Source organism: Spizellomyces punctatus (assembly GCF_000182565.1).
Source record: "Spizellomyces punctatus DAOM BR117 chromosome Unknown supercont1.7, whole genome shotgun sequence".
Lineage (NCBI taxonomy): Eukaryota > Fungi > Chytridiomycota > Chytridiomycetes > Spizellomycetales > Spizellomycetaceae > Spizellomyces > Spizellomyces punctatus.
The window spans coordinates 1,136,176-1,149,758 of NW_015971543.1; the positions used below are offsets into that span (position 1 = coordinate 1,136,176).

Genomic DNA, 13,583 nt, shown 5'->3' on the forward strand with positions numbered 1-13,583 from the left:
TGAAGCAAACAGAGCACCTGATCAATAAGGTAGAACACCTGCATGAACCAGAGAATGGCTGGGGAAAGGCCATACACGCTGTTTGCAACATTGCTTAGCGCTTGGTAGCGTCCTACAGAATGTACCAAAAGCTAAAAGCCGGATGGAAAGGAGCAAATTAGATATCGTTTCCAGACGGCCATTCGCTTTTGAAATGGTGAGGAGGGTGATTCGCTGCAAAGCACAGGAGTGTTGAAATACTTTTGCTGTTACTATAGTTACGGAGTTCAATCACGTGTGTTCCCATTCGTCGGAGGTATCGGAGCTTTCCAGTCCCATGGTTCACCACCCAACCTAAACCCATCGACATACTTAAGGGACCTGTGAAAAATGCAGGAGAGCTCTCACAGTCATAGCAAAAGGCTACATCTTTGAGAAACTGGTTGAATCCAGGTCATTAGGAGGGCAATCAAGTTTGGAAGAACGTAGAGGATGGAGCTCCCAACGGGTTCCCCAGCTGGAAGCCAAAGGGTAATAGTTCCTACAGGTTTGCCTCGCAATAGTCATGTATGAGGCAAAAACGCAGGAAGGAGATGCTGAGAACGTGAAAATAATGATAAAAATGCATGCAAACTACGCTAAATAAATAAATGAACCCTACACAAGACTTTGCGATGATCTAACCTTCCACTACCCGTACAGTGATATTACCTCTCTGGGGATCTACTCTTTCTACCCTAACCTTCACCTCCTTGCCGACAAGATCTGGGCCCCCGGACCCAGGAGTCAACCCCACACCTCTGCCGATAGCAACATTCGCTGCAACCCCACCCAAATCCGTCAAGATCACCCACATTGCTCCGCTTCTGGTGTCAATCCCTGTCACTAAGGCATTGTACACTTCACCCTCTGATTTCGAAAGCGCATTATACTGCCTGTCATCAATTTGTTCCCTAAAGTCAACATACGGCATTTTCCAGCCTGGCGCTTTGTCACGCTCCCCTCGGCGAGCGAGCACCTCTCGTCTTCTGATCCATTCGCACGCCCAAAACCTGTCCGTTCGATCGGTTAGAACCTTTGTTCGTTTTTCAATGTCGAGCATACGATCCGCTATGCTACCGACTGCGTCTAGGTTGAAGGGTATCTTTTCCTTCAACATGTGGGCCTTCATGTTCCAGTGCACAACCATATCTTTAAATCTTCTCAGCGGGCTGGTGACTTTGACATATCCAGCTGAGCTTCCCACTCCAGGGATACCCATACTGTAATGGGCTACAGGTGTCACGTCCATCACCGCACCCGGCATGTACGGTAGTAACTTTCGAAATTCACCGAAAGGAATGACACCCGACGTCGGATCCTGTGCCTTTAAAACATTGGAAAGGACTTTCTCTGCCGTGTGGAAAGGCAGGTTTTTCGAGCGCACATGATCCAGCAGGTTTGGTTGCCCCCGATACATTGCGGGCACCCCATTCTCGGTACACCATTTTGCCGCTATGCGACCGGCCAGGATCATACATTCAGCAACCATGAGATGACTCGGACTCAAATGCCCTGCCCCATTGACGCTCAAGTTTATTGTAGGCCATGTTTCGTTCGGAGGGTAATACGGTTCTGTTGGGAGGAGGGGCGTGAAAGGTTGAGGATACGGCTCCAATCCTATTCGAAATTCTGGCTGATCGGACAAAAAGCCACCGTTTTGTAGGCGAGAGCGGAAGGCTCTCTCCATCGTCTTCTGAAGCTTACGCAAATCCTCCACACCATTCTGGCTCACGTCCTTTGCCGAATCCCCCGACACGCCAGGTTTGACATTTCGTTTGGCGAGCACTTGTCGTACCCACGGTGTTCGCTGATGGTCATGGAGCTGTACTCCATAGACATTGCTCCAATCTAGCACTTCGTCCACATCATCGTAATGAATAATCTTCACATTGCGCACGATACTAGGTTTCACGTCGCAATCAAGAATTTCCCCATTTTCGCCAACACGAGCACTGAAGGTCATCGCACACTGTGAAACACCGAGGTTGAACCTTTCATTACTCAGGAAGTCCGGCATCATAGGATAATGCCTTTCAGGTAAATAGACGCTGTTGCCCCTTAGCTGAGCAGTGAGTGACAGAGGATGGCTGGGCGGTATATACGCAGTCGGGTCGGCAATATGGACATGTACCCACAAGCCGTCGGGGGTCTCTTCTACTGACATCCCATCGTCCAACTCATGTGCGGTAGGGTCGTCAATTACATACACCGGAAGGTTACCAAAATCGCGACGAATCTGTGCACAGGGATCAGTCGCGTAAAAAGATATCTCAGTCGGATCCGTCGGGGCGATAATCATAGATTTGACAAGATCTAGGACTTTTTGATTTAGGCCTTCATTTGTCGACGCTTTCCCGTTAGACTGCTCCACTCTCAACTTGCCCTCGTCATCAAATTGGAACTCTCTTACAAGCATCTGCTTGCCAAGGAGCTGAGCCTGTTGAGCAACGTCTTCTGCATAAGTGCTCAGCCCATGGCCCTCCAACGTCACCATCTTCCCCTTCTCGCTCGTTTGGTACAATGATGTATTCTCCCAAGGAGTCCATATGCCTATCTCCTTGAGCATTTGCATCGCCTCGCGTGATCCTGGCTTGTTGCCGTACAGAGGATATAATGCCTTCAGGATGCCACCTAATGCCACCTGCCGATAAGGACTCGGGAAAACATCTGGTTCAAGAGCAGCATCCTTCAGAGCTGCAATGAAACTATGATCCGTATCTGTGAATTTCACAGCCGGTCGTTTCTTGCTTGCAGTCTCTAAGTCATGTTTCGAGTCACGATGCCATTCGACAAGACGGCGAGCCTTTCTCAAAAACTCCCGCAGCTCGTTAGTTTTCTTCTGTTCGCCAGCTGCACCGGCTGCTCGTACTTGGTCCCACATCCATCGAATTCGCTCACTCTCCGCGGCTGATCGGAGTATGAACTCGCGATTTGTTCGCATGTGCCGGGGTTTGACTGGCTTATACAACCGCACGTTTCTGAGCAGAAAATTATACGTGGCGTACAGTTCTGCGGGTGTCGGGTCTCCATCACCGTCCCCGTAGAACACCCATCTAGCAACAGAATCTACTGTGACAGAACGTGCCTTCTTTTGCTCTCCAAATATTCTGTACGCCGAGGCAAACCGCTGGCGCATTGTATAAGCATATGTCTCAGCTGCCTCCCGGAAATTCTCAATGTGGGCAATAGCAGTAGTGGGTATACCGGCGGCAGTAAGTAGCGCGGCAGATTCTGGAGATAGGCCGGCAGTTGCAAAGCTATTAGAGATGGGTTTCTGTACCACACTGCTGTAGGCCCATTCTGGCGCCTGGAACGTAACATCGCCTGCCCTGTGCAGAAGGAAATGGCCGTTATAAAGGATAGTTCGATATTCTGCACCAAAGGTGTCGTATTCTGGAGTTTTTGCAAGACAACCGACGTATGTCTTGTCACCACGGCGAATTTCCACGAAGTCTCCAGGAGCAAGATCTGGTACAACAATTCGGTCCTCCAAGTCGTCGGCTTCCTCAACAGCGCGTAGACTTGCAGTGCGATCCCCAGTACTTATATCCTCCAGATCGACCTCCTTGAGCGGAAAGGCTGTAACTTGTAAAGAACGTTGTGTCGGGGACTGCACCTTTGGTCGACCGGTGCAAGGAAGGCGGGACCTAACAGCGCCCACCGGCAACCCCGGTATCCCCGACAGCAACCATGTTGCCCGTCGGGTACGGCAACATCGTATCATTGCAGCAGCCCAAAAATTGCCTTACCAAACACGAGTAACGACAAGAGTCAGAATGGTGACCAGTCTTGCCAGGTGGTAAGCGTCCATTCGACAAACGTTGTCACGGCAACAGCCCCAACTGCCGATCGGTTGAGTCATCAGAACTGAACTCACCTCGTCACAACCTTGCTTTAAAAGCGCTTCCCCCAATCACAACGTTTTCCGCATTCCTGCTTTCAATCATGCTGGCTCCTAGAAATATGTCATATCCCCTCAGCCGCTGTGTGCGTGTCGTACCCAAACGATTGGAAGCGATTTGCGTATCTTCAAGCACGACACTGCAGCGACGCACGTATCAGTATGGACCGGGAGGGTCGTTCGGCTCAGCGTCCAACTATTGGGGTGGGGCAGGAAGTGGTGGTGGTGGCTTCTCTTCCACCAAGCGTTCCCGAAATCTACCAGCCAATACGGTACGGTTATGATGGAGCGACTCATCTTGTGCACGATTTTAACCCGCGTTCATGTATAGGTGGTCAAGTTTGTGCCGCAACAGGAAGCCTGGATAGTAGAGAGAATGGGCAAATTTCATCGGATTCTTGAGCCAGGATTGGCGATATTGGTCCCGGTTCTAGACCGTATCAGATATGTGAAAAGCCTTAAGGAGGTGGCAGTGGAGATCCCATCCCAGAGCGCGATTACGCACGGTACTGCAAAGTCTTGTGGGACGAAAGTGGACAGTCCAAGATTCTGATCTCATTAACTATTGTAGACAATGTGACCCTTGAGCTGGATGGTGTTTTGTATTACAGAGTAGTGGATCCGTATAAGGTGGGATACGCATGATTGAGACTATTTACTGAAGTACTAACTGGGACGTCCAGGCGTCATACGGTGTTGAAGATGCAGAATTTGCTGTTGCACAGCTCGCACAAACGACAATGGTATGAGATTTGAAGTCTGCTATGCGCAATTCTCGAGAGTTCAGGCACTGAATGATGTTGTCTAGCGTGCCGAAATTGGACAAATGACACTGGATCGCACATTGGCCGAACGTACACAGTTGAACTTCAACATTGTGAATGCCATTAACTCTGCCGCCGCTGACTGGGGTATCAAATGTCTACGTTACGAAATCCGCGATATACATCCTCCAGAAAACGTCGTCGTTGCCATGCATCAGCAAGTGAGTGCAGAACGTCGGAAACGTGCTGAAATCTTGGAATCTGAGGGAGCAAGGTATGAAGGAAATCTGGTTAAACATGTCCTTGCTGTACCAAACTTCTGCTTTGGCCAGACAAGCATCGATTAACGTCGCCGAAGGACGAAAGCAATCTGCAATCCTCGAATCCGAGGCAGTCAAAGCCCGACAAATCAACCATGCACAGGGTAGGTCGAATACTGACAGCGCATATGTAGCATGTGAAATAACGCTTCCCCGTTAGGTGAGGCTGAGGCTATTCTGCTGCGTGCTCAAGCCAATAGCCAGTCCATTGAACGCATTGCACAAGCCATTCAATCGCACGGAAACACGGGACAAGACGCAGTGTCCCTATCTGTCGCTGAGAAGTACATCGAGGCCTTCGGTGCTCTCGCAAAGGAGGGAACAACAGTTGTTGTACCCAGCAACGTAAATGATATCTCAGGAATGGTGACTCAGATGATGACAGTGTACAACGCAGTCAGGGACGGGCGACCAGGACCGCGCAGCGCACCAGCCATGCCATCGATATCTCAGCATGTTCCGTCAGCCGAGCGAGTCTTACAAAAAACTGGAGCGCCAACTGATGGAAAGACAGCGTAGAGAGACACGCCTTGTATTAAATTTTGTATCTAATATGAAGCATTGAAGTAGCAAATTGCGCCAGCCTCGTGAGCCTATGTATTGTAAACATCCTAAATTTCAATGTACACCGCGAACGGCTCTCGTCTCCATTGCATATCCTTCTTCAAACTTTTACTTTTTTGATGTGCCGAATCCACTGCAGAAGCATAAATTATCGTTAAAAAGACTTTTAGATGATACCGGATGCAGTTGCAACCTACCCAAATCCCATCATGCTCGCAATATCTATATCGTCCGTTGCGGCCACCTCTGGCGGCGCTTCTTCCTTTCGTTTCTTTTTCCTTTCCTTCTTTTCCCTTTTTCTTGCTCGCTTTTCTTCTTCGTCTTCCTTCTGAGCCCGCTCTATTCTTGCATCAAAGTCTGACCGTTTCCAGTTAGAACTCGTCCGATAATCCGCAAATGCGCTCTTTAACTTTATTTACCAAGCTCGGGTTCATTTACTTTGCGTTTGAGTGCTTCTAATCGGGCGCGCACTTGATCGACGGTGCTACGTTCCACTCGCATCGACATCCCCATATTTCGCTGATCTACGGTACACCACTGTCATAACTTGGACAATATGCGTCGCTGGTCCAACAAAGAACTCACGGCTTCTCCCATTGATATGATCCAGATAGTTCACACTGTCTTTGACTACACAGTCGCATACTTCGCAGTAATAACCGGGTTGTCTTGAGGCGATGTTCGATGCCTGCACAACAACCGTTTTGTTCAAGTTGGACGTCAGATCTATGGCCTCCTCGCGGGCTTTCAAAAGTTCTCGCTCTGACGAAGGCGGCTCGTCAGACTCCTTTGGCTTCCCACCTGTCGATGTACGTATACTTGAACTTTCGAAGTTCGAAGGAAGACCATTAGAACGCAGGCAAAATACCTTTGCGCTTCCGCTGATCGTCCTTGTCCAGAATCCCACGTTCTCTATCTTTTGCCCGCTGCTCGTATTCCGCACGGTCCCATTTTCGGCGGAAGTTCGTGTCCCCTGCACTACTGTCGTAATAGCCTCCTTTCTTTTCTGACATGATGGATTGCAATTGCTGTGGAATGCTAGAGATCAAACGCTTCCAGAGCTTGGGTTGACCAAGGTCACGTGTGGATGGTGTTGTGCCGAGCAAACTGGTATTCTCGGCCTCCCAAATAATGTACAGTACACATGCAGCAGCAAAGCTATAAATTATCCTATCCGATATCCACATCGAAGACTCTAAGCAGCATAGTGTAGACTCCGTTCCATACACCATAAACCCTCTATGTGACCTATCGTCCCCCCTTCAGAATCCCCTCGCCGTAAGCCAATCACGCACTGCAAACAAATAATCCCCTTTCAATACAACATGCCGTTGTAATTCCTTTATCTCTATCCGATCAAATGGTACGAATTGGCGAAGGTCATCGGCCAGTTGCTACAAAATAGGATGAGTCAGGGATGGGTACCATCCAACAACATACAATGTACGTACTTTGACGTTCCCATCCACCCTTCGAATGATAGTCAAAGTCTGTGTCTTGCCATGTTTAAATTCTCTGTAGACTGGCAGCCATCCCGATTTTGATGTTCTCTTTACCAGATACGGAAGAGATTCTAAAATGATAACGTCATTATTGTCAGTAAGATCATTGCCCTGATGCTAATCTCTTTTTATCAAGCCGCACCTTTTGTTTGAATGGCTGTCCCATCTGGCTTTACAGTTGCCGTAGGGTCCCCAACCAAGATAGTCTTTGGTTTAATGGGCGTTGGTCGTGATCCGAGAATCTCTCCACGATAACGACGAGAGTTGGTAAGGGCAGGACATGGGCTTGGCGAGAGATTTTGGAGACGGGGAAGACGTAGAGAGGGTTGGTATGGTATCCGAGCCGACGCCTGGAGTGTTCGCTGAAGGAGAGACATTGCAGATTGCAGCTGTGCGTTTTGCAATGGACACCTCGTTTTGCTCTAGTGAGGAATCTTGCGCGTTGCTAAGGTGAGTACCAGAAGTGGCACAGTTGAGTAAAGCTGAGCCACTGACTCGATTGAATAAGCAATCGGCAAGTCAAGTCATCCAAAAAACATGCCATCAGGACGATGCACAACGGCCTCCGACCTGCTGCATGCAAGATGCATGCGGCTCAGTTCTCCATATTCGTCTCATTCAGCTTTTGGGATATCTTTTACATGGGCCAGCCGAACGACATCCGAACGACTATCTGATCAGATGTATGTTGCATGACTGCGCCGCTTGGTGAACTGGTAAACAAGGCACGTCAGGCCACCATTAAGCTGCCACGTTCGTCGGACGATCTCACTCCTGCTTGTCTTGCGGTTCACTGTCGAAAATTCATATAAAGGAAGTCGCTGCGGTACCTCGTTCTTTTACGCTGCTCTTAACAAATACAGAATTCAATATGGTTCAAAATCGCGGTATGTCAGTTTATAACATCATATTGTGTCAAGTCAGCGAAACTAAACGTTATTTGAACACATTGTAGAAGTGTACATTGCTGCGGCCGTGCGAACACCCATTGGAGGATTTGGAGGCTCCCTTGCCTCCTTTTCCGCCACTGAACTGGGTTCTTTTGTCATCAAAGGTGCCTTGGCCAAAGCTAACATACCAGCCGACGCAGTTGACGAGGTGTACTTTGGCAATGTCTTGTCTGCCAACCTTGGACAAAACCCCGCTCGTCAGGCAGCCATTGGCGCCGGCATCCCGCATAAGGTTCCCTGCACCACCGTAAACAAAGTGTGCGCTTCGGGCATGAAGTCTATTATCTTCGCCGCCCAAACGATTTTATTGGGAAACGCTGATGTGGTTGTCGCCGGGGGTATGGAGAGCATGTCGAATACGCCATATTATTTGCCAAAACAGCGGTGGGGCTCGAAATACGGTCATCAAGAGGTAGTCGACGGTGTGATGAAGGACGGGTTGACTGATGTGTACCACGGGTACGCAATGGGTGTTGCGGCAGAGCTTTGCGCTAAGGAGCACCAGATTGGGAGAATAGAGCAGGACGACTATGCCATTGGATCATATCAGAGAGCCCAGGCTGCAACAAAGGATGGCCTGTTCAATGATGAGATTGTACCCATTGAAGTACCTGGTCAACGAGGAAAACCAGGAAAGGTGATCACTGCAGATGATGAAGCATCAAACCTAAATGCCGAGAAACTCCGTGCGGTGAAGCCAGCCTTTCAACCTGTTGACGGTACGGTGACTGCCCCAAACTCCTCTACCCTCAGCGATGGAGCTGCCTGCATTATCCTTGTCAGTGGTGACAAACTTGCCGAACTCAACATCACACCTCTTGCTCGTATTCGAGGCTGGGGCGATGCAGCTCGTGAACCTGAGCGATTCACCATTGCTCCATCCCTGGCGATTCCCAAGGCGCTTAAACACGCCGGCGTAGCATCCGTGAACGATGTAGACTTTTTTGAAATCAATGAAGCTTTCTCAGTTGTTAGTGTGGCAAACCAGAAGATACTTGGATTGGATGGCAACAAAGTAAATGTATTCGGCGGTGCAGTAGCACTGGGACACCCATTGGGATGTTCCGGGGCCAGAATCGTGGCAACGTTGTGTAACGTCCTCCAACAGAAGGGTGGAACCATTGGATGCGCGGGCATCTGCAATGGGGGCGGGGGCGCCAGCGCCATGGTGGTCGAGCTATGCAAGGCTCGTTTGTAAAGTTTTTCAGTGAATTAATGTTAACATATAGACTATTGTCATGTTTTGCCCAACTTTATGAAGTTCAGCAACAGTAAACAAAAAAAAGCCGAAAATCTATTCAATAAATACAAAATGCGACATAACAATGCGAGAAGATACCACGATCCCATGGAGGTAGCGCTCACGAACGAGCGTTTTGGACGATCTTAAAGGCTTCCTCCAATCCTGCAGCCACTGGACCTTCTTCTATCTCCTCGGCCCCGAACATCTTTGGTAGCGACAGGCCAACAGTGTTGGCGGTCCGCGTCAACTTCTCCTCATTGCTGAGGCCGGCAGCAGGCCAATACCTTTCAACGAGGTCCTGTAAGAGCACAAATTATAAAGTGTGTCAATTATAATAACAATGAGATGTCTGTTGAAAAAATCCAGGCAACGAACCCTATGTTCCCGATTGCTTCGCATGAAAGTGAGAATATTCCTAGCATCCTTCACCGATTCTTCTATTGTAACTGGGTCCGACAAGGCGGCGCCAGCTCGAAATCGTGCCACGACTTCGTTATGCCATACTCGGTTCTTATTGCGCAGAGTGTACTAGCCGACGACTATCAGTGACACGACACAAGATTCCTTGATGCTTTAAGAAATGACGAGAGAAATACAAACCTGCTTTGAGACCTCCCGAAGAATTCCACGGTAGGTGGAGAGGATATCGGATCGTGTTACTGCAGACATGTGGCAAAGAGGTCTGCAGGATAGCATCGGACGGTAGTTAGTAAAAGCCTACATACTACTTTGAATTCTCATCAGAAACAGATCCAGTCAGGGGAATAAAAATATTCTTCGGCATTTCCCCCCGCACCATGATTCCTTCATTGCCCTTGTCCTCTGGCCAACCTTTTTGCCAAACTCCTCGCCTTCTGCGAGTAAAAGTGAACGCTCGCAAAAGGCAGACAAACTCAGCTCCATATCTGGCTCCTGCAATCCGCCGATAAAGACCTTCTAACATTAAGATAGGTTCGGCTCATGGCAAAAGCTTGCAGGGTTAGCCCCCATTCCAGATTGGAATAGAAGGCTCCGGTAATGTCGTGCTTCGCCTTTACCCGCCATTCCAATCACTCTGCGGATGCGGATCTATGAGAAGCACCAAGCCCACATCCTCCTGCCACTGCTCCCAAAGGACTGTAACAGGGAGTGAGCTCGCCCAGTTTTTCTTTGTCCGGCCTTACAATCACTAGGCAATTCTAGTCTAGCGACAAAGAATTCGAACAGTTCCACCGCGAGGACAAGGCACAAACGAAGGTGGGATAGAAGGATATGACCTTTTACACAAACATCATACTGGACTGTGACCATCGTGGCCTATGTGATGTCTCAACTCACCTGAGAAAGTCGGTATGTGTCGCGGGATGACGGAGATCCAAGGGCATAACCGCAACTTGAACAGGTTTGGTCAACGCTGCACGTGATTTCAAATAATTCTTGTTGCCCCGGCAATAATTCCAAGAGCCTTTCGACAAGTTGCAGCAAATATCCAGGACCAAAAGATCCCTAGTGCCGTCTCTAAGACCTCGTCAAACGTTGTGGTGAACATGTCCGATTGGGGTACCGTCGTACTTCTTGTGAACTGTTTTGAGTCAGATTGTAGATATGTGCTAAAAAGTGATCTCTTACCATCTTTCTCGCAGAGGCGGAAGATCAAGAATTTGCGATCCCTAGCATCCCGGTACTGAACAAGGGTGCTTGGGATGACGAAGACGTTGAAGAAGAGGACGAGGTGAAGGCATCATGGGAGGATTCAGATGAGGATGAGCCGAAGAAAGAAGAGAGCAAACCTGTTGTGGCTGCTCCAGTGAAAAAGAAGAAGAGCCTAACCCAAAAGCTCGCGGAGAAAAAGGCGGAGGAGGAGCGGAAGAAGGCCGAGCTTGCTGCCAAGCGGGTATGATCTGTAGTATGGTATTTATAGTTCCCAGATGGAAGATGGCATTAACGCGTATCTGGAAATCAGGCGGAAAACAATGCAGAACAGGACAACGAGGAAACGCCAGAGGAACGAAAGGCGCGGCTGCAAAGGGCTGTGCTCGATTCTGACTTGGAAAATGCAAAAGATTTGTTTGGAGGCATAGCAGCACCAAGTACGTTCTGACACCTTAAAAGCTAGTTCGTGCGCATCAATATTACTCTATGGTTGACCTGCCGAGATTCTGTAGCGAGCGACACCAGCACATCTAAGATCGAGACCATGAACCCAAATTCCCGCGCCGAATTCGACGATTACGTGAAGGCTTGCATGGAGAAATTCTCTGCCTTCGATGTATGTCACATTGTGCTACCTTGGTTTTACTCGACATGTCTCACTCATGGCCTTACAGAAAAAGCCACATTACTCCTACTTTGTCGAGACTCTCATCCGCGATCTTCTAGTCCCCCTCAATGTCGATGATACTCGACGAATTTCTTCATCTATCACCGCGATGATCAATGAAAAGCAGAAAGCACAGAAGGAAGTTGGAAAGAAAAAGAAGGGCAAAAAGGCCACCCTGAAGACTACACCATCTGGGGACATGGATACGACAAATTATGACGGTACGATGGCGTTTTTGCGAAATCTACAGCTGAATGCATCTCCTGAATTGATCTTTTTGCGTGGGTTCTAGATGTGTACGACGAGTTTGAGGATTTCATGTAGTTGGCACAAGTCACGTTGAATTCTGGGACCTGCAGACGTACGTTCGAGCAGGTTGTCGATAGCACACAAGCAAGACACCTATTGCTAGCTATCTGTTGGATACTGTTTACTGGCGTGCATACAATCATACGGCTGTCAGCTTTTCTGTCATGACAACCCTGCATAATTGATTAGACTACAAATCTGGATGATACAAATATGAAAATATATAACATAAGTTCCCTTCAGCTCCCTACAATTCAACATCATCCTTCAACATGTTTCCAGCCAGGACCACCTTTTCGCCTGGCTTGAAAGCAGGCATCCCAAGGTATGGACAGCTGCTGCATCGGAACGCATCGCCCAAGTAGCACTATGGAAAAAAAAGGAGTACATCAGTCGTCAAGAGCATCGCGAAAAGAAAACTGATCATACAGCAACGTACGTTTCCACAAGAGGATGCCGGAGCAGTTGCAATCTTCTTCTTTGGTGTTACCACCACCACCTTGGCTTGATCCTCATCAGCAGCCAGCTCTTCTTCCATTTCCGCTCGGCCACAAGTGCAATTTTTGCATGCCTTTCTCTTCCCTCCAACAGGTTCGCAATCGTCCGGAACTGTAATAGCAAAGATATTAGGAGTCCGCTTACCCAGCACACCATGAAGCATACGCACCAATCAAGGTTGGAGCTTTCAAATCTTCATCATCAAGCAACGCATCTTCATCTTCCAACTCTTCATCTTCGTCATCATCATCGTTTGCTGAAACCTTCCATACGGACTCTTTGGCAGGTGCTTTGGGTGCGGCCTTCTGGCCATTGTCAACCGATACAATTTTTTTTCTCGCAAATGGCAATGCAGCCGCGGCTCCAATCTCGTAGGCTGGCTTGCGGGCTGTCACTTCAACCATAAGCACCTTTCCTTTCAGATAATCTGCAACTCCTTGCACCTCGTTCGGTTGCACACCCCAACATTGCAACACATATCTGGCCACAGTTTCATCATCCAGTGAAACGCTAGACACAACCTTTACATCTACGAATCCTGCCAGCTTCAGTGCCGACAGAAGGGCGTTGGTGGTCCGAGTCGGGAGCCGGAGAGCATCTGTAGCTGTCGCCGTGGCAGCAGCTGCATAGTCTACTAATACGGGTTCGCGAATGTGAAGGGAGCCGTTCGGTAACAGGGATTTCAACAGTTTGGCAAGGACGGAATCGGAATGAGGGAAAGCACTGGGAGGGATATCTCCCGATATCACTGCATTGTACACAGAATTTGCCAAGGGAACTGTCGTCGCATGGAAGTCAGTCAACGCAATCATGCAAACATAGCAATATATCACATATCGTTTGCGGAACTTACTGTGCGGGATTCTATCCAACTGCTCAAAAACGACAGCACCAGAGGACGTTACATGACTATTCAACTCCTGCTGTGCCTTTTGCAAATCTTCTGCTTGGGCCAAGGGATTGCCCACAAGTAGGACCTTTTGCCCTGCTGAAAGAACACCGACAACCATGATACTGATGCTTGAAAATGTTAACGAGGCAAAAGCAACTGAAAGTTCAAAAAGAATAAACAAGGATTGGAAATACAGTTTGGAGAATTGGATAGATTGGTTAGGTTAGATTGATTCGAATGGATTATTGTGTTTTATCAGATATCCCTTATGTTTTCGGACTATATTTTGTAATTATAGTTAAGACATAAAACTGCAATGG

The 13,583-nt window shown here is 48.5% G+C and overlaps 8 protein-coding genes across 8 annotated transcripts; 3 read left to right on the plus strand and 5 right to left on the minus strand.

Annotated features, from left to right (window-relative positions):
• Positions 1–573: 573 nt before the first annotated feature.
• Positions 574–3,787, minus strand: SPPG_04752 (exoribonuclease II). Its single transcript, XM_016752985.1, has one exon. It carries the CDS (start codon positions 3,743–3,745, stop codon positions 659–661), a length of 3,087 nt encoding a protein of 1,028 aa, XP_016608472.1. The 5' UTR covers positions 3,746–3,787; the 3' UTR covers positions 574–658.
• Positions 3,788–3,886: 99 nt separating this feature from the next.
• SPPG_04753 (uncharacterized protein) lies at positions 3,887–5,638 on the plus strand. Its single transcript, XM_016752986.1, has 7 exons — positions 3,887–4,194; positions 4,254–4,428; positions 4,494–4,552; positions 4,606–4,665; positions 4,731–4,960; positions 5,019–5,110; positions 5,167–5,638. The coding sequence occupies exons 1-7, from the start codon at positions 3,967–3,969 to the stop codon at positions 5,523–5,525; spliced, it is 1,203 nt and encodes a 400-aa protein (XP_016608473.1). The 5' UTR covers positions 3,887–3,966; the 3' UTR covers positions 5,526–5,638.
• SPPG_04754 (U4/U6-U5 snRNP complex subunit SNU23) lies at positions 5,509–6,595 on the minus strand. The gene is made up of 5 exons (XM_016752987.1): positions 6,439–6,595; positions 6,156–6,371; positions 5,990–6,094; positions 5,768–5,927; positions 5,509–5,703 (listed from the first exon to the last, which is right to left on the minus strand). The coding sequence occupies exons 1-5, from the start codon at positions 6,581–6,583 to the stop codon at positions 5,679–5,681; spliced, it is 651 nt and encodes a 216-aa protein (XP_016608474.1). The 5' UTR covers positions 6,584–6,595; the 3' UTR covers positions 5,509–5,678.
• Positions 6,596–6,633: 38 nt separating this feature from the next.
• SPPG_04755 (uncharacterized protein) lies at positions 6,634–7,694 on the minus strand. Its single transcript, XM_016752988.1, has 3 exons — positions 7,215–7,694; positions 7,022–7,143; positions 6,634–6,964 (listed from the first exon to the last, which is right to left on the minus strand). Exons 1-3 carry the CDS (start codon positions 7,447–7,449, stop codon positions 6,833–6,835), a joined length of 489 nt encoding a protein of 162 aa, XP_016608475.1. The 5' UTR covers positions 7,450–7,694; the 3' UTR covers positions 6,634–6,832.
• On the plus strand, positions 7,666–9,721 carry SPPG_04756 (acetyl-CoA C-acetyltransferase). The gene is made up of 2 exons (XM_016752989.1): positions 7,666–7,959; positions 8,028–9,721. Exons 1-2 carry the CDS (start codon positions 7,944–7,946, stop codon positions 9,218–9,220), a joined length of 1,209 nt encoding a protein of 402 aa, XP_016608476.1. The 5' UTR covers positions 7,666–7,943; the 3' UTR covers positions 9,221–9,721.
• On the minus strand, positions 9,290–10,695 carry SPPG_04757 (uncharacterized protein). The gene is made up of 4 exons (XM_016752990.1): positions 10,583–10,695; positions 9,866–9,947; positions 9,641–9,793; positions 9,290–9,563 (listed from the first exon to the last, which is right to left on the minus strand). The coding sequence occupies exons 1-4, from the start codon at positions 10,627–10,629 to the stop codon at positions 9,384–9,386; spliced, it is 462 nt and encodes a 153-aa protein (XP_016608477.1). The 5' UTR covers positions 10,630–10,695; the 3' UTR covers positions 9,290–9,383.
• Positions 10,696–10,724: 29 nt separating this feature from the next.
• On the plus strand, positions 10,725–12,132 carry SPPG_04758 (uncharacterized protein). The gene is made up of 6 exons (XM_016752991.1): positions 10,725–10,804; positions 10,888–11,138; positions 11,208–11,334; positions 11,410–11,513; positions 11,572–11,785; positions 11,857–12,132. Exons 1-6 carry the CDS (start codon positions 10,792–10,794, stop codon positions 11,886–11,888), a joined length of 741 nt encoding a protein of 246 aa, XP_016608478.1. The 5' UTR covers positions 10,725–10,791; the 3' UTR covers positions 11,889–12,132.
• Positions 11,935–13,428, minus strand: SPPG_04759 (electron carrier DRE2). Its single transcript, XM_016752992.1, has 4 exons — positions 13,225–13,428; positions 12,541–13,149; positions 12,313–12,482; positions 11,935–12,240 (listed from the first exon to the last, which is right to left on the minus strand). Exons 1-4 carry the CDS (start codon positions 13,379–13,381, stop codon positions 12,121–12,123), a joined length of 1,056 nt encoding a protein of 351 aa, XP_016608479.1. The 5' UTR covers positions 13,382–13,428; the 3' UTR covers positions 11,935–12,120.
• Positions 13,429–13,583: the final 155 nt, after the last annotated feature.